Source organism: Gavia stellata, chromosome 7, assembly GCF_030936135.1.
Source record: "Gavia stellata isolate bGavSte3 chromosome 7, bGavSte3.hap2, whole genome shotgun sequence".
Taxonomy (NCBI): domain Eukaryota; kingdom Metazoa; phylum Chordata; class Aves; order Gaviiformes; family Gaviidae; genus Gavia; species Gavia stellata.
Genome location: NC_082600.1, coordinates 27,515,247 through 27,540,899, shown reverse-complemented (window position 1 = coordinate 27,540,899; position 25,653 = coordinate 27,515,247). Strand labels below are relative to the sequence as shown.

The window sequence follows — 25,653 nt, the reverse complement described above, 5'->3', positions numbered from 1 at the left end:
CGGCGGCGGCGAGGGTCACGGCGGGCGGGCGTCCGTCGCTGTGCCGCAGCGGCTCCTCCCGCTCCCGCAGGCCGATGGCAGCGGGGCAGGCGGCCCGGGTGTCTGAGGAGAACCGGGACGAGGTCGACGCGGCGCTATGGGAGGCTCGGCTGGCGGTGACCGAGGCGTCCCGGGCCGAGTACCGCGAAGCCACCCGCCGGCTGGCCGGGAGCAAGGCGGAGCTGCTGTGGCGGCAGCAGGACGCGGACAGGGAGGCGGCGGCCGTGACGGCCTTCCTCACGAAGCAAGGCCAGGAGAGGGCGGAGGAGGTGTGCGCGCAGCCGGGCAGGCCCCTCTCCCCCGGCCTCCAGGTACAGCTTCCCGCTGTGCAGCCACCTGTAGCAAAACACATAACGTGTTTCGTGCCTGTGGCCAAAGACGGGCGCAGGCGAGAGGGCGTTACCTCCCTGCAACCAGCGCCCGTCCCGCCGCCGTGACAGGCAGCCGTGCGGGGGGCCTGGTGAGCGTGAGGCAGCAGTGCGCCCTTGCGGCGGGGAGGCTCTTGGCGGGCCGGGCTGCGAGGGGGAGCCCTTGCCCGTGGTGCCCTCCCTGCCTGGGACCTGCTCCCTCACACGGGAACACCGCCTCCAGTTCTGCTCCCCCTCAGCACAAGGGAGAGAGCAATATACCGGAACGAATTCAGGGGAGGGGCACCGAAATGGTCGGGGGCTTCAGCACATGATGTACAAGAAGAGGCTGAAGCGTTTGTTGAGCTTGGAAAGAGAGAAAGCTACGGGGGGATCCGCTGGTTTTAGCTACCTGGATAAGGTTTTAGAGAAAATGGAGCCAAACTCTACTCAGAGTACAACGAAGAAAAAGAAGCCCTACACTGTAGTTTCCGTTTCCTCTATTGCAGATTATGGCACGTTAGTCCTATTCCTACTTTTCTAAACTCAAGTACCAAGCAAACCCCATTTTCAGTTAGAAAAAGAAACTGAAAATGGAAACTAAAATTAAATTAACATCCTGTTTATTGAATAAGATGATACAAACTCTGATCCCCAGAACATTGGTGAGGTCAAATGGTAGGAGACAATTTTCTTGTTAACATCCCACTGTTTTCTTTTAGCCTGTCCAGTATAGAAAATCTTTCTCAGACCTTTTCCCAGCTGCCTGTTTTTTTCTGTATCTGTCTTTTTTCTCCTTTTCTAAACTGCTTCTCTAACACTACACCACTATCCAAAACAGTAAGGAAGAAAACCCTCTGTCCACATAGTTTAATTCTTCAGTAGAGTCACAGATCTGTTTGTATCTAATATATGTGGCTTTTTATAGTTTACAGTTATATTATTTTCTATGCTTAACACAAGTCAAACAGTTTTAAGCATGGTTTAATTGACCTGAATGCTGCAAATGAGGGACCTTTCCCCTCTTTCTGTATCTTATAATTAAATTTGAAGAGAAGAACACAGCAAAGATACTTTTTTCCCCCCTCACAGTTATTGTTTCTTGATTTCCCTTTTCACAGATTGAGAAACTGAAGCAGGACCTGATTGATCTGAAACAGCAAGCGCAAGAAGAGAAGAAGCAGATGGTGAATGAACTTTTCTCTTTGTCCTCAGAGCAGTGGGATCTTCTGAGCAGGCTGAAAAGTCGTTCTGATTTTAGTATGAGGAACAAGTGAGGGCAATTAACTGTTACAGGTTTCGATGCTAAAATATTGTATGAAGAAAGAACTTGAAAAAAACCCAATGGTGACATGGGAGTTATCCCATGACTCTGTAGTATTATTTCAGATAGTAGGAATATTTTACAGCATCTGAAATAGTATTAGGAACCAGCTCGGTAACGGTGAGGCCAGAGGCACAGCAAAAACATGTTCTGTTTTTACTGAGATAAAAAATAACTGCTTTGAATTCTTTTACAGTTCTCCTTCATTCATTACTGTTGAACCAAGAATTCTTAAAAAGAACTGAAAAAAATATTATTTTTTAATCTGGCTTCAATAAGAAACACAGAACTGTGGTCATCTGCACTTTAAGAGAGTTATCTCCCATCAAGTAGGCTCCACAAGGAACTTCCTCTCACCCTCAGATTATAAAGAGCAGAAAAGTCTCTAGATTATAGATGTGCTGGGTCAACTTTGGCTGGACACCAGGTGCCCACCACCAAGCCACTTTATTGCTCTATCACTCTACCTCCTCAGCTGGACAGGGGGAGAAAAAAATATGACAAAAGGCTTGTGGGTCAAGATACGGACAGGGAGATCACTCAGCAATTACTGTCGGGCAAAACAGAGTCGACTCAGGGAAATTTAATTTATTACCAATCAAATCAGAGTAGGATAACGAGAAATAAAACCAAATCTTAAAACATCTTCCCCCTACCTGCCTCTTCTTCCTGGGCTCAACTTCACTCCTGATTTCTCTACCTCCTCCCCCTGAGTGGTGCAGAGGGACCAGGAATGGGGATTGCAGTCAGTTCATCACAGTTGCCTCTGCTGCTCCTTCCTCCTCGTGTTCTTCCCCTCTCCAGCATGGAGCCCCTCCCACAGGCTGCAGTTCTTCATGAACTGCTCCAGCGTGGGTCCCTTCCCCAAGGTGCAGTCCTTCAGGAACAGACTGCTCCAGTGTGGGTCCCCTGTGGGGTCACAAGTCCTGCCAGCAAACCTGCTCCAGCATGGGCTCCTCTCTCCTTAGGGCCACAGGTCCTGCCAGGAGCCTTCTCCAGCACAGGCTTCCCACAGGGTCACAGCCTCCTTCAGGTGCATCCACCTGCTCCAGTGTGGGGTCCCTCACGGGCTGCAGGTGGATATCTGCTCCACCATTAACCTCCATGGGCTGCAGGGGCACAGCCTGCCTCACCATGGTCTGCACCACGGGCTGCAGGGGAATCTCTGCTCTGGCACCTGGAGCACCTCCTCCCCCTCCTTCTTCACTGACCTTGGTGTCTGCAGAGGGGTTTCTCTCACATATTCTCACTCCTCTCTCCGGCTGCAGTTGCACAGTTGTTTTTCCCCTTTCTTAAATAGTCTATCGCAGAGGTGCTACCACTGTCACTGATTGGCTCGGCCTTGGCCAGCGGCGGGTCTGTTTTGGAGCCAGCTGGCATTGGCTCTGTTGGACATAGGGGAAGCTTCTAGGAGCGTCTCACAGAAGCCACCCCTGTAGCCCCCCTGCTACCAAAACCTTGCCACCCAAACCCAATACAATGATATTATGGATGTTGCTTTAAACTTACTATTCACTTCTAGACTTGTTACTTAACTGGAGGGTAGCTTCTGCTGAGTTTGCAGCATTTCTTCTAATGATGAATTCCTTGTGTTTTTTAAAACACTGCAGCTTGGTATAATTTCAGACATTCAGTTCTGTGTGCTCTGTGTTTGATGTTACAATATTTCATGATTGGTTTCTCTCATTTTGCTTTCTTCTTATTGAGAATTTCTGATTTGCAGGCAGACTATTATGCCCAACAAATAAAATAACTGGAAAAGAAATTTCAGAAAAAAGTTGGAGAAATTGGCCAAATTCTATTAGAACTGAAATTAATAAAGGAGTTCCACAGGGAGAAAGCAGCTATGGAGAAACAGCTGGAAGACGTAAGTTTGTCATAAATACACGTTTGCAATATTTATTTAAAAAACAACTTTTCTGTCTGCATGGCAGCATAGAGTTTGGGAGTGGAGGAGAACAGACATTGCCAATTTACTGGATTGTTTTCTTGGCAGTTTACAGAGAGTGAGGAAAAGCACTAGGTTGATAAAATGCAAGTTCTGTAGCCAGAACTCACTTCTGTAATGGTTCAGTGCTGTAGGGTTGTTTCTGGATTTTTACATAGTAACGTGGAATCATACAAACATATATGTGGATGGAGTAGAGCATCTAGTACACACTTCAAAGATATGTATGGAGGAGCTAGCAATTGACTATAAGCAGTATAAGTCTGATTTCTCACTAGTCAGCTCTGTTAGGATGTGAATGCTAGTATCGTATCGTCTTTTCAACCACTTAAGCCATTTAAAATATAAAACTAGGGACTGCCTTTCACTAAGCACTTATACAGCACATGACCTAATCAGAGATACTTTAGAGCTATAATACAAGTATTAAATAGTAGTATTGGCTGTAAAACATTTCAGCCTGGGATAAAAAAGTATTCCAGCTGACTGATGACATGAAAAAAGTGCCTCGAGCAATTCAAGCGCCTTGCTGACTCAGCTCTACTGGCATTTTTTTCAGCCACAAGAAGGGGTGTAGAAACAACACCAAATGCTTTCCATGGAGACAAATGATTGGTCAACAGCATTTAGATTATTAATATATAGCTGCTTTTAAGCTAAGATATTAAATGCAAGTTAGTCAGGCATTTTTCAAAAAACGCTTGAGGCATTGGACTTTGACTGATCTTGATGACTGAATGAATAGACAAAGCAGATTTCTAAAACTGAGCATTAAACAGAGTGACAGGGTGTGTGTGAATGACTGTCAGGGATGTGAAAATATGGGCACAGGTGAACTACGGAGGGGAAGCAAAGCAATAATACAAGTCAGAAGGCTAAGTGCATTTTATAGATGGTGTAAAAATTTGATGAAGACTGTGGGTAGTGCCAGGAAAGACTACCAAATTCCTTCTTGAAGACTACATCCACACTTTTAGTTACATCGCTGAAATAAAATGCCATTATTAAAGAAATTCAATTTTTTATCATAATTAAAAGAGAGTATGGAGAGTTCAAACAGGAGACATCAGGAAGTGGTTGTGAGATTGGAGACGAGGTTTTTTGAAGAAAAGGTAAAGACTGACAGGCAATTAAAGAAACTTTTATTAGAATGAAATTATTTCTCCCACTGACTACTCCAGTTTATATAGTTTTGACAGTTCTTTACTGAGCATGTTACAATTTCTCGCGTCAATACAAGTATGATGAATGAATTGGAGGCTAGGTGCAGCTTTCCAAGAAAAAACATGGGATGTCAGGATCCCAGAAAGGCCGTATTCTCCACTTTCATCAGGAACTTCAGTGCCCTTGGGGGTTCATTCTTTCTCTAGCAAGAAGTTGGGTGAGCTGAAAACTGGGGGTGTGATTTTATAATTTACACTGTTTCAGGTTTTAGCTTTGGTGCCACAGGTCTCATGCAAAATTTAAACAGGCTTTTATCCCTTTCAGAAAGGACTGGAAGAAGATGTTGAGAAAAAGCAAATAATGATGGCAGAGACTGCCCCGTGTGAGGCTGTTTTGTAAGAAACACTTGGCATTTCCTGTTTTCTACTTTACAAAACCATTTCGGCACTGTGTTCTAAATAACACGTTGCCCATGTTACTACATGGGCTTTGAAGGGCAAAATCAGTGATGACCTAGGCTGTTTTTATATGTCAAATGTCAAGATGATGTCACCACTTACATTTAAACTGTAAGACTCATGCTGGTTCCAGGGGAGAACTGGAGGTAATATTATCACAATGGTACTGCAGTTTTCTTCATTCTCCCACTCCAGATGCAGGACTAGAAGCAAAGCTATGAAAACTTGGTACAGACCTGTAAGAATTTTGCAGCTTAGCTCTGAAATTAGGACACTGAAATAATTGATTTTAATATAAAAAAAGCAAGAAAGGTTTGATTAATGCTCTTGGATTTTGTTTCCCTCTGTCCAGGCCGCTGAACAGCACTGGGAGAGAGATATTGAAGAAGAATGTTTGTTTTCACGGCGCATTTGCTTACCAGCTGAAAGAGACAATGGAATTGCTGAAAATCAAACAGAAGTTAGAAGAGGACAAAACTCTTCTGTTACAGGAGAAGGTTTCTGCTCTGTTTTTAATTCTGTTTCATTCTCCTCCAGGAAGGGGTGCATCTGGATACAGGTGTAAATTTACTGAGACTAACCCCTCCCCAGTCAGACGCCTCCACAGTTACTAAATTTGGAGTTGTCTGAAGAAGAGCTCTTCTTCAATCTTAATTACAGAGGAGAAAGAAGGAAGGATTTCCTATGCTAGCCCATTAAGAATAAGTCTCTCTGTAATGTGTACTACATACCAAGCCTTCTTTATCTGGCTTCTCTTGTAAACAAAAACCTGACGCCAGAGAATTATTCACTCTCCAGTGTGAAGGTGCCAGCATGTTTAACTACGTTATCAGTGCTGGGGGGAAAAAAAAACCCTCCAGATTTGGTCAAATGAAATAAAAGCCCAAATAATTTCTTCTCATCTTTTAGGAAACCAATGAGGATTTGATTTGAAAAAAGATACTACAGATAAATCGCCAGAAAGCACAGATTGGAGATCTGCAGTGTGAAGTGGAAAAGCTGGAGAGGGCCTTATGTCGCATGACCAGAGAATCTGTGAGAGAGTCTCAGAAAACACAGCATCAAGTGCTGATAGAAAACCAGGCAAGCACGGTGGAGATCAAGAAAATGCAGCAACTACTAGAAATGAAGGATCAGGAGATGAACCGAGTGAAGAAACTAGCCCGGAATATCTTAAATGAGAGGACTGAGGTAGAAAGGTTCTTCCTAGATGCTCTGGAACATGTGAAGCAGGAGATCATATCCAGTAGAAAGCACGATAAGAAAAAGGCCCAAACTGCCTATTACAGAAAAATGATGGAGGCATGTGCAGGGAAGGAAGAATTTCCCAAAATCAAAACATTCAAAAGCAACATAAATAGTACAAACAGTGTATACAGAGACCTAGAGGAAGCAGAGAAATGCCATTGGTATTGAAACATCAAAACCTAGTGTGTATCTTCCTAGCACATCTGAAAAACACCTTTGTGTGATAATACGGTCTAGATTTGGAATGCTTGTGGAGGCCTCTGTAGTGAGAAAAACTGTATAAGGTATAATATCCTATCTGCTAGTAATGACTTGGTGGGTACCTAATTTCAACTAGGCTATCACTTTTTGGTCATTATTTCTATGAATTAAATTAAAGATAAGCTCAAAAGAGTTCTTTGCATATTCTGCCATGTGCTGTGGAATTTGATATAGAACTTCCAGTATAGATGTGCTTCTGCAGTTTCCTTTTAATAATTATTGTTGCTTCTCTAATATTTTTGGTTTTATAGGCATTGCTCTTCTGGCATTGCTCTTTTGCTTTTTACTCACTTCAGTGAGTTAACAACACTGAAACCTAAAAATTACAGTTAAGATGCTAACAGCTCTTTACTATGTTGCTGATCATTTTAACAGAAACATCCAGTAGATGGCAAATCCAGTCTTTTTACAACTGTTCTTCTATATGTTAGAAGGCCTTGCTTTGCCTTGTGCGTTCAAAGGCTGTTTTCCTCAAGCTTCATAATGATCTAAAAATTAAGCCATTACATGAAAGTCACTGACATATCAAAAATAAGATCATATGCAGTACAGTACTGATTGACAGGATTACATTATATAGTGAATAAAACAAAATCTCGGATTTATAAGTGTGAGTATCTCAGAATTTGTATTAAGATATAGCTTAGTTTAAATTAGGGCTACACATGCTGCAGTGGCCAGGATTACAGGTCTCCAACCTCCTGCTAGAAATCTGTGCCTACAAACTGCAGCAGTGTCCACGCACTTGGATTTCAAGCCACAGAGTTAAGGTCTTTCCCCATAGATGAAGCTTGCATACATCCTTGGTGAGACATCAAAATTATCCTACTCCCAAATAAAATGTTTGCTTAGTGTGCATTGGCTATTAAATAACTTGGCAACACACAATCAGTTGGAATGCTTTGTTCAGTTCAGGTTATCTTATCTCAAAAGTGATACAGCAGAAACACTTCATGAAAAATCAGAGGTGAAAATAGTTACTGAGGTCTAAGGAAGCTTGTCCTTGAAGCAAGAGAAGGGGGAGACTGGAACTGAGAATGAAAATTGGTTATACATATTGACCCTTTTATGTACGAACAGGAGAAGCAGGGGAAGGACAATGTACTTGAAACTAATACATGTTAGTATTAACCCTCCCCCTCTCAGTATTTATAACCACTACACGTGTAAGATAAATCATTGGATTTGTTCTACTTAGTTTAGAGAGCTATAGATTTAGAAGTTGAAAAGACAGCGCTGCGTGCTCAGATCTATTTTTTGAATTTATATGCTATGAATAGCTGAACAAGAGCAATGCAGAGCCTGTTTTACACATACACATTACCAAAACCTGTTTTACACATACAGCATCCATCAGAGATAAGCCTTTGAAATTTTCTTCTAATACATTACTCTTTCCTCTGTTTTTCAGGGAAAAAAAACAGTTTGAAAAAGTGGATATCAGTGAGTTGACATGAGAACAAAAAAAAACGTGTTCCATGATTGCTTTTTGCCAAAATGAATGGCAGAAATCCATGGTAATATTCTGTTTCTTGAGTAGGTGAATGCTGAACTTTCCCTGTTACAGGAGCTGGGCTCGTAACTCCAGGTCAGGGGATTCCAAGAAACTCTGAATCTAACATAAGAATCTAGCTAACTGTGTGGCTTGGTGTGAGATACTTTAACCTTTTGAAAAAGGTGATTTAGCCTTTTGAAAAAGTTGATATACTATATACTAATTTTGGACATGCAGCAGACTATACTGTTAGATCTTTGTGTGTAATATCAAAAGGAAAACAAGTGGAAGTAAATTTTGGTAGTGTTAAGGAAGAGAGGAGAAGCGAGGAGGATTAACTTTGCTCAGTGCAGTGGGATTAATTTCGTTCAGTCATTAATGAATCCCCATCTATCTTTACCAAACAATGTATATTGTGACAGTAGCACTCCCCACATGTATTTCCTTTTAATAAGAGTACTGTAAAGCAATCTGCCCAGTATTAAAAAGTACAAATATCCACAACCAGATTATTAGAAGTGTACTTACCCTATGGCTCATTGCTGTTTGCATAAGACATTTGGGAGCATGACTTTAGAGATACCTAAAATATGGCTTACACCAGAAATTCAAAGTTCAAACAGCATTAAATATATAATAAGCTGTGAACTGGGGCATAAGAGGGCCCAAATAGAAACTTAAAACGCTATGATTTTTAATGTAGTTTGGGGAGGCCTAATGCTTAGGGTGGAATATCAGCTCCTTTGTGTTAAAAGAGTTTATTTAATTTTTTAAAAATTAAAATTTTGTTAGCAAAAGTTATATTAATGGAATTTTAGCAAATTTTGTTAAGGTTATTACAGTGGAAGTAAGAAATGTGTAATTAAATGATACATCCATCAGCTTTTATCGTTCCAATTTATGCATGGATTTAAATCCTTTTATCAGTATTTGCCAACATATAAGAGTACACGTAAAGCTGTAGAGTATGAAAGCTTGAGGAATGGAATACAAACACTTCACTTTAAGTTGACTTATGATTAAACCCAGTTTTTTAAAAGAACTTTTTTTTGTTTGTTTCTCCTCATTCCCTTTTAATTGTAATGATTTTGCCACAAAATACAGAATTCCAAACTGAACCCATGTTTGATTCATAGTGCTGATTTTGGAGTGTACTGCAATAGCTCAGGTGCCATGGCATTTCATGCTTGCTGTTTATTTTAGAGAACAAGTTTGGTGTGGGATTAGAAACCTGGTTGAGCGTAAATCACCATTAGATGAGGATTACTTTGCTCTTGTGTCTTCCTCACGGGAAATACACCAGTGTTTTGGCTACTTCAGCTTCAGGTCCTGACGATACTAAAGAAGAAAGCAAAATTGGGTAAGATACTAAATTATATCACACTATCTAACATTTTCTCAATCCTGGTTATATATAAATGCATGGAATTGTCTCTCTGTCATCCCTCCCACTTTAGAATACTTTGGTTTGTCTGAAGATCTGTATTAGTGTGTCTATACACAAAGAAATGTATGTATGTGTGACAAGAGAGAGGATTTTTTTATTTATTTTGAAATATTGGTCATGTTGATCTTTTAGTACCAGGCATTTAGACTCAGTTCTCATGAAAAAAATTGATCTCATGCCCCCTTAAAGCCTTCTCTTATTGAAATGCAGCTTTATTATTTTTGGAGGATTCTCTTGTGAAAGGCCATGATCATACAAGGAGACACATTTTCAGCTAGCACAGCGAGTTTTGATTAAAAGACAAAATCTATTAAGCTGATGTTGCATTCAGTATAGAATCACTTAGAGGGAATGGACCAGGAAGATCCATATGCCTGATTTCCAGATACAGACTCAAATACAACTATATAGCCAATTATAACACTCCAATACAAGCAATATAAACTTACTCTGGAGGAGTAAGTAGGGAGGGGTTCTGGCATGCCATCATGTCAGATACGAGGCAGTCAAGCACACAAAACAAAATGTAATACTCAGACATCAAATGACCAGATGAAGTTCCTAAGCAGGAGTCCTGGAGGGATTTATATGGGAAGATGAGAGACACCTCCTTTGGAGAGGCAGACCACCACTTCCAGAAACAGGAGTGGAAGTGAGTTGTAGCCTTTTTTTGCACAGACAGGGAAAAAAACAGAAGTGGAAGTCACAGAGCCCAATTCTCAAAGGTGATTAAACTATTTTAACATATTTTTTTGGACCTAAGAGTACCAAATAGCTTTGAGAATCTAGACTGCAGTGCCTTCTAGGCAAGAAACAATTTTTAACAGGAGACAAAGGTTGACTATAAAATTGTATTCTAATAGAGTCTAAAGAAACTTAGTATGGGATACTTTATACTTAGATTATACTTTTGTATAATATAGAAGATATATTCTTTAGCTTAATTTTTTATAGTGAATGTTGAAATAAAAAGGAGAATAAACAGGTGGGTGGAAAGCAGTAACAGCAGTGAGATGAGGCAGGTACATCATGATCAGTCAGGATCTGCAGCTTGATCTAAAAGGGCATTTCATTAACTAAAAAAGGCAGATACAAGATTTGTATTTCAATTATTTAAAGCCATCTGTTTAAAAAATGCTGTTGGAAATGCAGATAATCAGAAGATGTTTGCACACAAATGAAAAGATTACACAAAGGATCTAGAACAGGTCTGGTGAAAGTGCAGGGATACTCCTGCAATTCTTCAGGGAGCAGGTAAGCTTGATCATAAAGACTGCTTTTGTTACAGAAGCTGGATTTTAGAATTTCTAAAGAAAAGATTTAATGGGTTTTAATAGGACAACAGAAAAGTCAGAATAGCAATACTGGTTAGGAAGAAAAATTAAGGCATTTTGAAAGCGAATTACTGTAGACAATATTAGAAGCTGTTACAATTAGTATTCCTTTCCAGGGTGCATGAATGAATACCAATGTCTTAATGGTGATTTACCTATAATGTTTTACCTTTGCAGCACAGAAAATACTTCTCCCAACCTAATATTCATTACACAGCAGGCCAAATTATCAGGTTCATCATCTTCTGCAGTAATCCTTCTGCATATTCAGATGTTAAGACCACAGACAGAGTAAGGCAGCTGGACACTTTGCATGAACAACAGCACAGCAATCACCAATTCATTTGCACTTTTAATTTTGGAAGTTATCTTGTGAGCAAAGCTGCAAATTCTAAATCCCCTGTCTGCTGCACTGCTGCTTTGACTACGCGTTTGAAATCCATCTGAAATATAGTTATTTTCCTCCTTCTTCATGTAAAGATTTTTTTCCTTCCCAAGCCAGGAGCTTGGATGACCCTATACAAAGCACTAGGATTTGGACTAGTGGTTAGAACTCTGTGTATATGTGTTGCTATAATTTGATGAAGATATATTTTAAGTTTGTAATAAAGTCATTTACCTGAAGCTTAAGAGTTTTTGTGATCAAATGATGTGTATGTGGAAACAGAAACAAGGCATTCCTTGAAATGCTTTATGAGGATATTGGTACAGACGTCCTTGAAATACTGTAAAAGGAAGATGTATACATGGGTTACAGGAGTCACAGACAAACCTCTGTAAAGAGGGGAATAAAGTCAACATCACACCTATATAATGTCTTACCAAGGAACAGTCATATTCTGCAGAAATGTATTAGCATGTTTTTAATTCTTAATCAAATTGCAAGGTGAGAATTTCCCTCTAAGGTATAGCAGAGGAAAAAAACAAGATACAAACATTAGTGAATGCACAGCAATTGCACTAATATGTAACTGTCAGTTACAAGGCATCTTTACCAGAAGGCAGGATACAAAGTGTTCACATTCAGGTTGTTTAATTAGAACAAGTAATGGTTACAATCATTATAATAATACTATTTTCCGTGGGTGCTTGAATGAGTTCCTGCAGATCCCTCATGGCTGCATCATCTTCCAGGAACCAGGAATAAAAATATAGCCTCTCTAGCTCCAAATGCACAGATTCTTAAAAACAGGGTATACCAAGTCTTATCCTTCTCTAGTAATGGGACCTGCAGTCCCTAGAGAACATGACTGTGTTTGAGCAAATGTGACAAGGAGTCAATCAATCAACACAAGAAATACAGCTATAGTCAGGAAAAGAAACCAACAAAACGGGTCTGGCTGCTTTGTGATTAAAAAACGTGTTCTTTCTTCCTGCTGACCCATCTACATACTCTCCTTTCCACACAGACCACATGATGCTGTGATGCGAAGATACATACACATGCTTATGTTTCTGCTTCCACAGTTTCATTATGTTACAGCACCTGTAGGCACAAATCTGTTAGCACAGTAAAAAGGCACCAAACAACTTTCAGGTATAACAGAACTGACGGCAAGCTGGAGAATACAAGTCACATGCACAACAGCAACAGAAGTTTTCAAGCTGTCAGAGGCACAGTGAAGGTCACTGTACCATACAGGAATTTCTTTCATCCTCAGACAAGCAATCAAATACGCTTTCCTGAAAAATTCTTAAAAAGCTGTTTCCCAAGTGTTTTGGAAACTGCTCAACAGATGAAAGACTGACATTTTCAACTCCCAAACTTGCTGTCTTCATTGTATGTAAAGTCACTTCTATGAGGCACCCAAGGTGTCCCAGTTATGTCACTCAAAATGAGTACTCATTTTTGAGTAAGGTGAACTCAAAATCTTAACATGTAAGATAAAGAGGTAAACACAACTGCTACAAGTTGTAGCCAGGAGTGAGTCACTAAGGCTAAAGATATTGAAGTGGACACCAGAGTGATGTTCAAGTTCAGAGGGTCTGGAAAAAACCACAAATTAAGACCAATCTCATGGTCTGCTCTTTCAATTAGATAAGGTTGTTTCATCTGTGGTAGGTTGTAGGAAAAAAAATTGACTTCAGCTAGGCAAAAACACTGACAGCAACAGAAAACCCAGGCTGTGCATTACATGAGCCTGCCTGATCTGCACAGAAACAGAGGTCCTTGAGAAAATGGAGCTTTCTATTCATTCCCAAGGAAATGATGATAGTCAGGACAAAGCTGGAAAGTGCAGCATAGAAGGAGAAGGGCACCAGGAACAGCATCTGCAAAGGCTGATTTAGTTTCCCATAGTTGGCATAACCACAGCAGGCTTGGTAACGGTGGCATCTTCCTCTTTCCATTGAGAAATAATAGTTTTCAGCTGTGTGTAGAACTGCACTCCCTAGAGGAGAGACACAAAGATCAGATGTTTGGCTTTGTGAATTCTTCAGGTCTGCACCAGTGGTGTATCAAACAGTTTTTGCTTTATTTACAGAGGGTTGGGATTTCATCTGTGGGAACAATTCCTGTCAGCCTGTTACTTTCACCAGTTCCCCAAAGATTCTGGTTCTGTGAGAAAGCTTCCTACTTAGTTCTTGCTCCATCCTCAAATCTCCTAAAAAAAGACTTGCTTTTTCATATTTAAGAAAAAAAAAGGAATTGGCTATGGTAACATGCATTATGGTGTCTGTGATCACTGGCTGGTCTTCAGTTCCCTGGTTGAGATGGCTTCAAAGTATCCTTACTAATGAGGTCTAATGACCATCTCCCCGTTGCCATTATAAAGTGATTTATCACAATTCAACCCAACAGAGTACTCTGAATCATTAAGTTACCTGCTTGCCATAGAAATTGGTGTCTCCTCTGAAAGAAGCACGAGAGCCGGTGAAAGAGAACATGGGCAGAGGTACTGGGATTGGAACGTTGACACCCACCTAAACCAAATGAAAGCTGCCATATTAATCACAAGAAGTAGCACATTGCAGAGCACTAGCCAAAAGCTACCACATTTTGCTTCCTTAAATCTGAGGCTGGGTACTGTTGGCCGAGTAGTCAATGATTAGTCACTACAGCTGGATGGCTACCCCACTGTAAATGGTGAGTACTAATAGCAACAATTCTAGCTTGAACGTACCTGCCCCACATCTACTAAGTGAGAATATTTCCGAGCTGTGGCTCCATTGGTGGTGAAGATTGCAGTTCCATTTCCATAGGGGTTATTGTTCACCATCTCAATGGCATCATCCAAAGTGTCTGCTTCCAGAACCACTAAGACGGGCCCAAAGATTTCCTCCTTGTAGCAAGTCATGTTTGGCTGCCAAGACAAAGAGCGGAAAAAGCAGCTTGTATATAGGATATAATAAACAGGATATAATAAAAATATCCTAGTAAATAGAATACAATAAACATACATGCCGCTAACGCTCAGAATATTCCCAGGATCACCCATCATATTGCACTGCCACAGGCCATCCTTCAGTCTTCCTTGCCTTTCACCATTTCCCATGCTCTGCCATCTATCCAGCCTGCTAAAGAGGGTATCACTTTTCATCTCCAGAACGTTTTCTGCATTTACTGCCTGCCTAACCTCACTTACAGGTCTACTCTGACCAAGGCGGATTAAGAGCAGGATTAATTGAGGATAGTTTACTTCAGTTCTTGTTGACAAAGTGACTAGAACCTGCTATCCTTTCCAACTCAGTGTCCAGGATTTATGTCTGATAATGAGCAATATCTGACAAATACAAAAACACCAGTTGGAGAGTACTTTTATCACTAATCGCTAACACAGCAAACCACAAAACATTCATTCGACAAGTTGTAAAGTTTTACACAGCTTACTGTATTATTACCCCTGTATAAGAAAACTAAGAATCACAAAATCTCAGTGAAACTTTTACTTTTAAATACCTAGCAATATTTATGACACATCACAGGAAAGTGTAGTATTTTAAGATGTTTAATGAAAATAAGGCAAGAAATTTCTGAGATGGAGTCTACCTAGACTTTAGTAAAGCCTTTGACACCGTTTCCCACAGCATTCTCCTGGAGAAACTGACTGCTTATGGCTTGGATGGGTGTACTCTTCGCTGGGTAAAAAACTGGCTGGATGGCAGAGTTGTGGTGAATGGAGTTAAATCCAGTTGGTGGCCGGTGACAAGTGGTGTTCCCCAGGGCTCAGTTTTGGGACCGGTCTTGTTTAATATCTTTATCGATGATCTGGATGAGGGGATTGAGTGCTCCCTCAGCAAGTTTGCAGACAACACCAAGTTGGGCGGGAGTGTTGATCTGCTCGAGGGTAGGAAGGCTCTGCAGAGGGATCTGGACAGGCTGCATCGATGGGCTGAGGCCAATTGTATGAGGTGCAACAAGGCCAAGTGCCGGGTCCTGCACTTTGGCCACAACAACCCCATGCAATGCTACAGGCTTGGGGACGAGTGGTTGGAAAGCTGCCTGGTGGAAAAGGACCTGGGGGTGTTGGTCGACAGCCGGCTGAATATGAGCCAGCAGTGTGCCCAGGTGGCCAAGAAGGCCAACAGCATCCTGGCTTGTATCAGAACTAGTGTGGCCAGCAGGAGCAGGGAAGTGATTGTCCCCCTGTACTTGGCACTGGTGAGGCCGCCCCTCAAATACTGTGTTCAGTTTTGGGTCCCTCACTACAAGAAGGACATTGAGGTGCTGGAGCGTGTCCAGTGAAGGGCAACAAAGCTGGTGAAGGGTCTGGAGCACGTCTTACAAGGACCGGCTGAGAGAGCTGGGGTTGTTTAGCCTGGAAGAGGCTGAGGGGAGACCTTATCACTCTCTACAACTACCTGAAAGGAGATTGTAGCGAGTTGGGTGCTGGTCTCTTCTCCCAAATGACACGTGATAGAACAAGAGGAAATGGCCTCAAGCTGTGCCAGGGGAGATTTACATTGGATATTAGGAAAAAATTCTTCACTGAAAGGGTTGTCAGACATTGGAATGGGCTGCCCAGGGAGGTGGTTGTCACCATCCCCGGAGGCATTTAAAAGTCGTGTGGATGAGATGCTTAGGGACATGGTTTAGTGGTGGACTTAGCAGTGTCAGGTTAACGTTTGGACTTACGTTTGATCTTAAAGGTCTTTTCCAACCTAAATGATTCCATGATTCTATGAAAAGCCTGAATTATATAATAGCATAAAACCAATAAAATCCTAAGATTACGAAGTACAATAGCAGAATTATCAAGATTTGTTTGCTATCATGGAATCACTCACCAAAAGGCCCATGAGGAGTTAAATACTTAAATATTAAGGAAATCATACCAACTAATTGCATAAACACAGAAGTATAAATTCAGGTATGAAAACTCACGTGGATGTGTACCTGGTAAAGAATATTCCCCCATAGTAGTGTCCATCTGTTGCACACCATGCATTATATTGAGAAGCTGACTCAGCAAAGTTGTGAATACATTCAACAACAAAGAGATTTTCTACCTTATCCTATATTATTCTTGACAAGATTTCCACAAATATTTAACTTTTGTTTCTGCAAGTCCTTAAATTGCAAACTACAGGAATGTATAACAGAGGAAGGAAAACTGCAAGTTTGGCTGTTCGTCATACTCTTCCTTAGGCATCTGCTGCTGGCCATTACTACAGATAGTACACTATGCTCGACGGACGTTTAATTTAACACAGTACAAACTGCCCATATCTTCCTTTAATCGGCTGCAATCCATTCAAGTTAAGATCATTAACCTCATTCAGAGTTATCTTGCACTACTGCAAATTCTTTTATCACCTCCACAACAGCACTACAATGAGCCCTTCATTGGAATTATGCAAAGGAAGGCTGAGCCATTTATAGGCTTTCTATGTGGTGATTATCGATTACTGACTGATTTGGATAACACATTTTTCAATTGACCCTGCAATATACACTCTCAAGCACTGGTTTTGGTCATCTTACCTTGACATTGGCAAGGATCGTTGGCCCGACAAAATTGCCATTTTCATAGCCCTTCACTTTGATATTACGTCCATCCAGAAGAAGGCTGGCACCTTCTTTTACTCCTTTCTCAATTAGATGGCAAACCCGTTCCTTAGCTTGGGGACTGATTAGAGGCCCTAGATCTGCTCCAGGCTGGTCTCCTGTGGAAAGGCAGAGACGCCAAGTTTTTAACCCTGACAGCTTCCTCTTCACAGGCATCATGGAGGTAACTGAAAATCTGAAAATCCTGATGTTTCTGAGGCACGAACAAAGATTTGAGACATTAATGAACAGGGGTAATAGCCTGCAAGTCTCATAATCAACAAATAAGAGAAGTCATAAGCATAATTTTAGATCACCAGGAAGCCAAAATTCAACAACAGATTCTTCTCAGAAAGGAAACTTGTCCCCTTTGCAGGACTTTATTGCACATAAAAAAAAGATAATTCTCCTAGAATTAATAACAGTCTAGTTTTTCTAATGTACTTGTTTCCATTTTTCCTTTTTATTGCATGCTTACTACAAATTGGAAGGCTCTCTAAGTGAGGTTGCTATATAAATCGTAGGTTTGAGTTAAACATAGGACATAACCTCAAAGCTCCAGTTAAAACAAGACCAATCCCATAACCCTTGCATCACAGTCATACTGCCAAGCCTTCCTACATATTCCTAACTCCAAGTCTAGGGCTGTGTTTCCCAATCCAGACAATCTGCTAGCTCCTACCCCAACACATCAAATGTATGGTGCCAATAACTCCAAGCCACAGTTGTACAGAAGTGAAGCACCTCGTAAAAAATTATCACAGTCTGTACCTGCATTTACACGTAGATTTTTGGCTCTGTCCACAAGCTCTGGCAGCCATTTCTGAGCTTCTCCCACTAGAATTGCTGTTGAAAGGGCCATGCAGCGTTGGCCAGCTGCTCCAAAAGCAGCTCCAACCAGCTGGTTCAAGGTGTTCTCTTTATTGGCATCAGGCATCACCACACCATGGTTCTTAGCTCCCTGAAATGTAACACATACACAGTCTCCCATTATTAACCACCCCAGCCCACTTCTTCTCTAGCTCTCTGGCAGTATTTTCATATAGTAGCTATGACTCTGCCACCAACAGGCTGGCAAGAAGGGCAGCTTCATCACTTAACTATCAGTAGCAAAGTCAGCTTCTGCTGCTGAGTGGTGTGGTCTCTCCTAACATTCACAGGAGACAGAGGCAGTCTATGTGCTGAAGTGTGCTCCATTCAGAGGCATTACCATGTTGGCCTGGACTCTCTTGCCGTTCCGGGATCCTCTCTCATAGATGTACTCGCCAGCCTGATTAGATCCCACAAAGCTGATTGCTCTGATATCCGGATGGTCACAAATGAAATTCACAGCTTCAAATAGAAAATAATACATTATAACTGTGGTGCACAAATGCTTCCTCTGTTCCCATCCCAGTGCTAAACCTATTTATTTTTCTTCTTTTCAAAATTCTTGCCTCTGTGTTTCGTACATCTGAGTTGCCCCACTGCCTGTCTATGCAACTCTCCACTAATTTCTCAGCATGTGTACTCCTGCCCCTGTCCTCATACACCTGGCTCTCTGCCATCTCTTCATGCTTTGGCCGTCTCCCAAGGTGCCTGAGTGATGCCAAAGTGAAGTTACTGTTGTCTATTTGTATCCTTGTGTTCTGAAGCTACTTGTGTGCTGTAAAAAATATCGTGTTAGGAGCTAGAATACTGGCATCCACTGCATATTCAGTGAGGCATTTAATTCTTGTTTAGGCTTCCTTGGGAAACCAAGATGATTTATCTACTTATTTCAGTTGAGCTTAGGTTGTTAAATAGAATTTGAGCACTTAAATGCTTTGGGAACTCTGACCCCAGTCCCCAAAATTTTGCCCACCGTATCTCCTGAAAGATTTGGTGCAAGATGGCAGAGAATCTCCCAGTCACCCCCCTTCACCTCCACCAAGAGGGCTGAAGCATCTGTCCAAATCTATCTAACAACAGGAGTATCAGAGTCTCCAAACGGCACCTCCAGTGAACATACACCACAACACTTACACACTCCAGCCATCTCCCAAGAAGGGCCATCATTACCTTCATGTTGTCCATGGATGATATTCAGGGTCCCATCGGGGGCACCAGCATCCTGAAACAGCTTGGCAAGGAACATGAGTGCTCCTGGTACACGCTCAGATGGTTTCATCAAGAAGGTGTTTCCACAAACCATAGCCATGGGGAACATCCAAAGAGGAATCATGGCTGGGAAATTGAACGGTGCAATTCCAGCACACACACCCAGCGGCAGACGGTAGGTATAAGTGTCCATGTCTTTAGTGATGGAGGGCATGGTCTCTCCCAGTATGAGGGATGTCACACTGCAAGCATGTTCAACCACCTCTGCAGCAGAAAGGGCAAGGTGCCACTGGATGATCTGTTAACAATTAGTCCCCAAACTCCCTTCTCACCACTGCCTTGACCCAAGTCTTTCTTTCAGCCTCTTTTCCCACAACTTAAAACTCATTGTGCTCCAGAAAATCCCTTTGCTCTGCCAAGCACTGTGAGCTTATTGTGAATGCATTTTCTCTTGAGTGCATTATATGTCATTGTGATAGGAGCAGAGACACAACAGCCCCAGTAAAAGTAGCACAGGTATAGTATTATTGTACCAGCTGGGACTCAACCTTAGCCATTTGAGCACAAGTGAGAAGTTCTTATCCCTTTACAGCAACTTGTAGTCACTCCTAGGAAAAAGAAGGATCAAACAACTTGGAAGTGATTTAAGGAAACGTTATCTAAGGGAACTTTTCAGGTTAGAGTTACAATTGCCCCTTTTCTTTCAGCAGGAGGCTATGAAGGGAGCTACATGTACAGACTCCCAGAGCAGTCAGTTGCTCAGGACACCTCCTCCCTTCCTATGGGTTCTCAAAGCCCCTTTTTTAACAAGAGGAGCCAGCAGCTTACGGAGGCCTCGGAACACATCTCCCTCTGCATCAGCCAGGGTCTTCCCTTGCTCAAAGGTGATGAGTTTTGAAATTTCTTTCTGAAAATGGAAAACACAAAGTTTATGAACGTTAGAAAAGCGGCTGCTCATGAATAGCGTGCATCATGAAAACTGCCTGCACCAATAGGGTGCAGGGATAAGACAGGTTAACAGAGAGCTGAACATCACAACGAACAGACTGACCAGAACCTGGAAAAACCTACACTGACTGATTTGCTCCTTGTAGACAAGAAGCCAATAAGCCACACAGGTGACATTTTAGAAAAAACAACTGTGGGTTGGCTTGCACTCTACAGCTTTCGTGTGTCACACCACAGACACACCGAAAAAGCAATCAGGGAAATCCAAAGACACAGCAACATACTTCTCCCACTTGTCTTTATCAACTGGCACATTCTCCATCAAAGCTGAAAGTTCCTCTTGTGATCTTTTGGTAAAAGGACAAATGCAGAATAATATTCCCTAAGAAACACTGCCTGTCTGTCCCCATTTGATGGAAAGTGCTTTGCTACACCTCTCAATGACAGTGTCTCGGTTGGCTCCTCAATCATGGCAACAATGCCTCATCAAGAACTCTGTAAACCCCAAGCCTCTCAATTTAATTCCTAAAGTCAACTGCAATGCATTCAGCAACAGCCATCACACATAGCTGTGATGTCTCACCAGATTGTCTTTGATGAGTTGTTGATAACGCAGGAAGATTTGCTGGCGACTCAAAACAGATGTTTCTGACCAATTCCAAAAAGCCTTTTTGCAAGAAGCCACAGCTGCCTCCATCTCACTGGCTGTGGCTTTTGGTACACGGCCAACCACTTCATTTGTGGCCTGAAAGAAAAAACAAACTGCATCAAAACTCAACTTTTTCCATCTGTCCCTGCCAATCATTCAACGGTCCTTTCACACCACACACCTAATATCCTTGTTCTACAAGGAGTACTTCTGCGGGGAAAGCACAAAAGAGACTCCCTCCTTGATGCACACAAAAGTCCTGGGCTACAACTGGAATAGTTCTGAAAACCTGCACTCTACACATCTCAAATTAGGCACCCAGAAAGCTGCAAATGCAGTGCTGATTTCCAAGTTGGAGTTGAATTGACTTGTCTATCTTGAAGCTTCTAGAGAGTATAAGGCAAAGGTTTCTGTGGACTGTGGTCTTTTCCCTCTGCATCATCTTGGCTCATGTGCTGTCCCTCTTGCGCACTAAACGAGGCAAGGTTCCTTTGGAAAAAGCAGTACATGACTGTCCAATTGGCACTGATGTTAGTTTACCTAGACCACTAGGCCAAAGTAAGAGTTTTACAAGCAACCTTAGTTCTACAGTATTTTAACTTTAAAAGTTTGTCTTTGCCAGTTTAATCTCCTTCTAATGCACTCTTAAAAATTAAACCTGCTTTGACATGACCAAAACGTCAGGTACATCACTAAGAGAGAAACTGCTCAAAACGAGAGAAAGAAAATTAAACAAGAACATCATTCGCCACATAGAGACCAAATGAGCTTCATGAACATGACTCACTGCCCTGATCACTTCCACAAAGCAAATCAAAATAGGGTTTTACAGAGAAAAGTTTTAGAAACTGCTGTCCAAACGCTTACTAGGGGAGGTCAGAAGGGCCAGAATTCTGAGTGCAACCTCATTTCCATTTGTCTTTGGTGGAGGACTCAGACAAGTACAAGTGCTACTAATCTAAAATTATTTTGCACTGCATAGCATCCAACCCCTAAATTCACTGTGAATATCGTGGCTCACAGACAGAAGCTCTCTGAAAGGAGAGGAGCTTCAGCTGTCAGTTTCTTTTTTACCTTGGTCTGAGAGTGAAATCAGTCTCTATCAGGACTTCACATTCAGCTGGCAACAAATCACACCCAGTTGATTTCACATACAGGGTGAAAGAAACCCTTCAGAAATTTGACATACTGATCACAGAGCCTTTCTATGAGCAAAAAAAAAATGTAAGCAGAGTTTAAGCTTCCTTTCCAGAGATCAGGGTTTTACTACACAGGGGATACAAAGGAAGTCATCATTTTGCTAAGACTGTCATTTCATGTGAAAAGGAAATTGAGAAGCAATTACACAGTGTTAAATCCATCTTAAGCTCCAAGTCTAAACCTTTCTCAAGAAATGTATGTACTTTCCCCTGTTGCCAAATGCTTGAACGGAGGCACAGACTCTTGTTGCACAGTGATCGCTAATATATAAGCTGAGACCACTTCACTTACCGGGTTGTGGATATCAATCCATTCAGTAGTTTTGGACTCAACAAACTTCCCATCAATGAAGAGTTTGGTTGTTGGCTGTGGAGGACAAAACACTGGACAGTGAGTGATCTTTGCCTCAAGGTGCCTAAATACCAGTGTGCCTCACTACATGCAAGCCTTCATCATTTACCGCTATGCTGCCCACTAGAGAGTCTAGATCCAGTATTTACAGTGAGACCCAGCTAACTGCTTAGGCTGAAATTCTTCATGCTCTCTGTCCTATTTTTCTCTCACTTTACACCAAAATGGCCCAAATTCTTTCTAAAAGCAGTTATAGAAAAACTACATTGCTATGCTTATGTTCAGAACTATTTCAATCTACTTAATCACCCAATGTTTACTAAGTTAGAAAATTGAAAAAACGCAATTCATAAATGCTCAGAAGAAACAGTTAATAATTCACCTTCTGAGAATTCCAAGTACCCAGTGCACACTGTACTGTGTGTTTCCTTCCCATCATGCCACTAAGTAGGTTCATCTCTCCAGCTCGTAGCTACAGGCATAAAATCGGACTTTCCCCGCTCCCCACTTGGTCCTGCAACTAAGAGCAAGGAACCTGCATCTGCTGAGTTCACAGTGACTGTCCGGGCAGGCAGCACAGAAAACAGAACTTCCCAACTCAGATGCAGAGGAAAGAAAAGGGAAGTTTGGAATAAGGAGTTCAGATAAACATAGGGCAGAAGGAAAAGCAGAGGTAGAAGCTGTAACTAGCACTGGAGAGGCAACAAAACTGTATCATGCAACAAAACAGATTGGGACTGTATAAATTAAGAAACTAGAAACTAGGAATTGATATTGGGAGTTAAGAAGAGAACTAGGAGAAAGCAAGAACCAGTTAATCATGCCACAAAACAGTGGCTTGGGGAGAACAGATAAGAGGAAGGGGAAATGGATCTGCTGTGTGAAGAACAGAAATGGGACAGATCAACAGAACTGGGATATACACCCAAATATATCAGGGGACACTGTGAAGAAATCAGGATGTGGGAGAAGGATATGAGGATTGGGATACTATCCAAGGTGGAATGAAGGGAAAGAGATCAGAGAGACAATCAGGAATATAAATGGTGTTGGCTGGACAAGTAATGACAGTGAAAAGTGTATGAAAGTGAAAAGACTGAACAGCAAGGAGAGCTGGGACAAGCTGAGAAAGCTCAGAGATGAGAAAGCTAGGACAAGAAGTGTGAAGTAAGACTGTTAATGGATAAGCAAGACCTAGTGATTTCGGAGGTAACACAAGGAGTGAATCAAAAATAAAAAGTTGCAGATGATTACGTAGCTGGAATTACACTTGGAAAAGAGAGGCAGAAGTCTGTGCCTATGGAAACCAAATCCCCTCTAAAACCTGGAAGGAAGTGAAGGAAATCTGAGTCCCTTGACTGAGTTTCCTGACTGTCAGAAAAAGTCTTCTAATGCTGGTCTAAAGAATGGCAAACTCCTACTGCTATCAGTCACTCCATCAGCCCAAGTGACATGTATCTGCAGTGGACCTACACGCTCTGGTGCTTTATGACCCAACTGGACTTCAGTGCTATGGAATTTATGTTTTTTCAAATTACCTAAAAGAGGTATCTAGAAAATTGCACAGACAAAGAAAAAATATTTTAAGCAAGCCGGGAAATGCTGAATTAAGATTGATTGCACTTTTTCCATAAGATCACCACCTTTCTTCTGTAGAGAATGAGCCTGCTGTGGGAACAAGGACTGTAGTAAAGCAGACTATTCGGAGAATCATGATTTAGCTGTTCAGAACTTGGAGAGTGTACAGCCATGGATATGGGAAGAAAAAAGGCCCTACAACAGTTAAAGTTGTTCGACATGGCCCAAAGGAAATCAGATCCTCTCTCTGCCATAAATAGATGCTAAGAGGCCAGTCCACACAGCTTCAAATAATCTTTTTTCACACATTATTATTAGTCATACACTCTATACCCATTTTTGCTAATCTCGTTGAAGAGCTATTACACATGGTAAAAGAAATCTAAAAATCGGAAAAAAAAATTGCCTGACGTATACATAGCACAACGCGTGCTACTTAAGGAACATGGAGAAAACAAATCAGGACGCGATTAGCTGAACTAACACACCGCCCTTAGGTGTACCCGCTGAGCCGCGCAGGGCTCGCTGCAAGAAGTAACGTGAGGCGATGCCCTGAGCGGCGAAACCGCGACCCGCGGAGGGTCCCAAGTGACTAGTGACAGGTCCCAAGTGACTAGTGACAGGACTAGAGGAAATGGCCTCAAGTTGCGCCAGGGCAGGTTCAGGCTGGATATTAGGAAAAAGTTCTTTACCGAGAGAGTAGTGAAACATTGGAATAGGCTGCCCAGGGAGGTGGTAGAGTCACCCTCCCTGGAGGTATTCAAGGAGCGTGTGGATGTGGCGTTGTGGGATGTAGCTTGATGGACATGGTGCTGTGTGGTGTTGGGTGGGTTGGTTTTTGGTGTGTTGTGCCTTGTTGTTGTTGTGTGGTGGTTGGCTTGCGTGGGTTGTTTGTGGGGTTTTTTTTCTTTTTTTTTTTTTTTCTTTTTTTTTTTTTTCCCCAGGTTGGACTTGATGATCTTACAGGTCTTTTCCAACCGTAGTGATTCTGTGATTCTGTGATTCTGTGAGCTGCCCAAGCGGGCACTTCTTAGCTCGGGAGCCTAACGAATCTGGCATTGAACTTCTTTTCCTTCCCTCCTGTTGAGCACGGGGGCCTCGGTGCCCCGTGCACGGGCAGTCCCAAATGTTTGTTCCAGAAATACCAACCCGGAGCCACGGGGAGGGGAGGGGAACTGCGCTGCGCTGCGCCGCGCTGCCAGAAACGACCTCAGAAGAGAAGACCCGAGGGAAGTCTTCGGACGGCTGCGGAGGGCAGCGGCGGCGCCCGGGGCCTTCCCGCGCCCTCCCCCCGCGGCCCGCGGCCCACCCCGACCGCCGGCTCCGCTCCGCGGGACGGGCACTCACCACCGCGGAGGAGGAGAAGGAGGCGGCGGCTGAGGCGATCCAGGGGACACCGGCTCTCGGCGGCAGCTGGACGGGAGGGGAAGCACAGACCAGCCCGGTTCCTCAGGGCTCCCGACCGCCCCCGGCCCCCGGCCCGCCCCGCGGGTCCGGCTAGCACCCACCCCCCGCCGCGGCGCCATCGGTTACTCCCCGCTCGGAACCGCCCCACCCACGGGGCCCCGGGGCCAGGTGGGCCGCGACCCCCCTCCGCCGCCCGCGCCGCGGCCCCCCCGAACCGCGGGGGCCGCTGCGGGGCCGGGGCCAGGGCCGGGGCCGGGGCCCGCCGCCTCACCCTCAGCGCTACGCGCCGCCGCCCGCCCCAGGCGCCGCGCGCCACCGCCACCGCTGCCACCGCCGCCATCCCGGCCGAGGGTCGCTGCACCGCGGCGCCCGACGGCGCCCCTCGCCCCG

At 42.9% G+C, this 25,653-nt stretch overlaps 2 protein-coding genes across 2 annotated transcripts; one reads left to right on the top strand and one right to left on the bottom strand.

The window, feature by feature from the left end:
* The first annotated feature begins 74 nt into the window (after positions 1-74).
* BBOF1 (basal body orientation factor 1) lies at positions 75-12,629 on the top strand. The gene is given in 12 exon segments (XM_059819529.1): positions 75-308; positions 1,508-1,573; positions 3,434-3,581; positions 3,714-3,716; positions 4,697-4,770; positions 5,147-5,217; positions 5,633-5,777; positions 6,190-6,689; positions 8,201-8,252; positions 8,254-8,305; positions 9,575-9,644; positions 11,243-12,629. Coding segments are annotated over 12 exon segments (1,533 nt in total). The 3' UTR covers positions 11,361-12,629.
* ALDH6A1 (aldehyde dehydrogenase 6 family member A1) lies at positions 11,914-25,581 on the bottom strand. The gene is made up of 12 exons (XM_059819478.1): positions 25,535-25,581; positions 25,204-25,269; positions 22,219-22,293; positions 20,662-20,823; positions 19,959-20,037; positions 19,092-19,394; positions 18,262-18,383; positions 17,823-18,012; positions 16,989-17,170; positions 14,188-14,367; positions 13,889-13,987; positions 11,914-13,455 (listed from the first exon to the last, which is right to left on the bottom strand). Exons 4-12 carry the CDS (start codon positions 20,773-20,775, stop codon positions 13,351-13,353), a joined length of 1,374 nt encoding a protein of 457 aa, XP_059675461.1. The 5' UTR covers positions 20,776-20,823; positions 22,219-22,293; positions 25,204-25,269; positions 25,535-25,581; the 3' UTR covers positions 11,914-13,350.
* Between the last annotated feature and the right edge of the window lie 72 nt (positions 25,582-25,653).

What these genes read in the sequence shown, in the direction of transcription:
- ALDH6A1 (XM_059819478.1), bottom strand. Translation starts at nt 20,775, where the DNA reads ATGGAGGCAGCTGTGGCTTCTTGCAAAAAGGCTTTTTGGAATTGGTCA. An exon ending in AACTCATCAAAGACAATCTG is followed by an intron (nt 20,038 to 20,661) that starts GTGAGACATCAC and finishes TTCCATTTTCAG; the next exon opens with AAAGAAATTTCAAAACTCAT. An exon ending in CCAATTTCTATGGCAAGCAG is followed by an intron (nt 13,456 to 13,888) that starts GTAACTTAATGA and finishes TCTCTCCTCTAG; the next exon opens with GGAGTGCAGTTCTACACACA.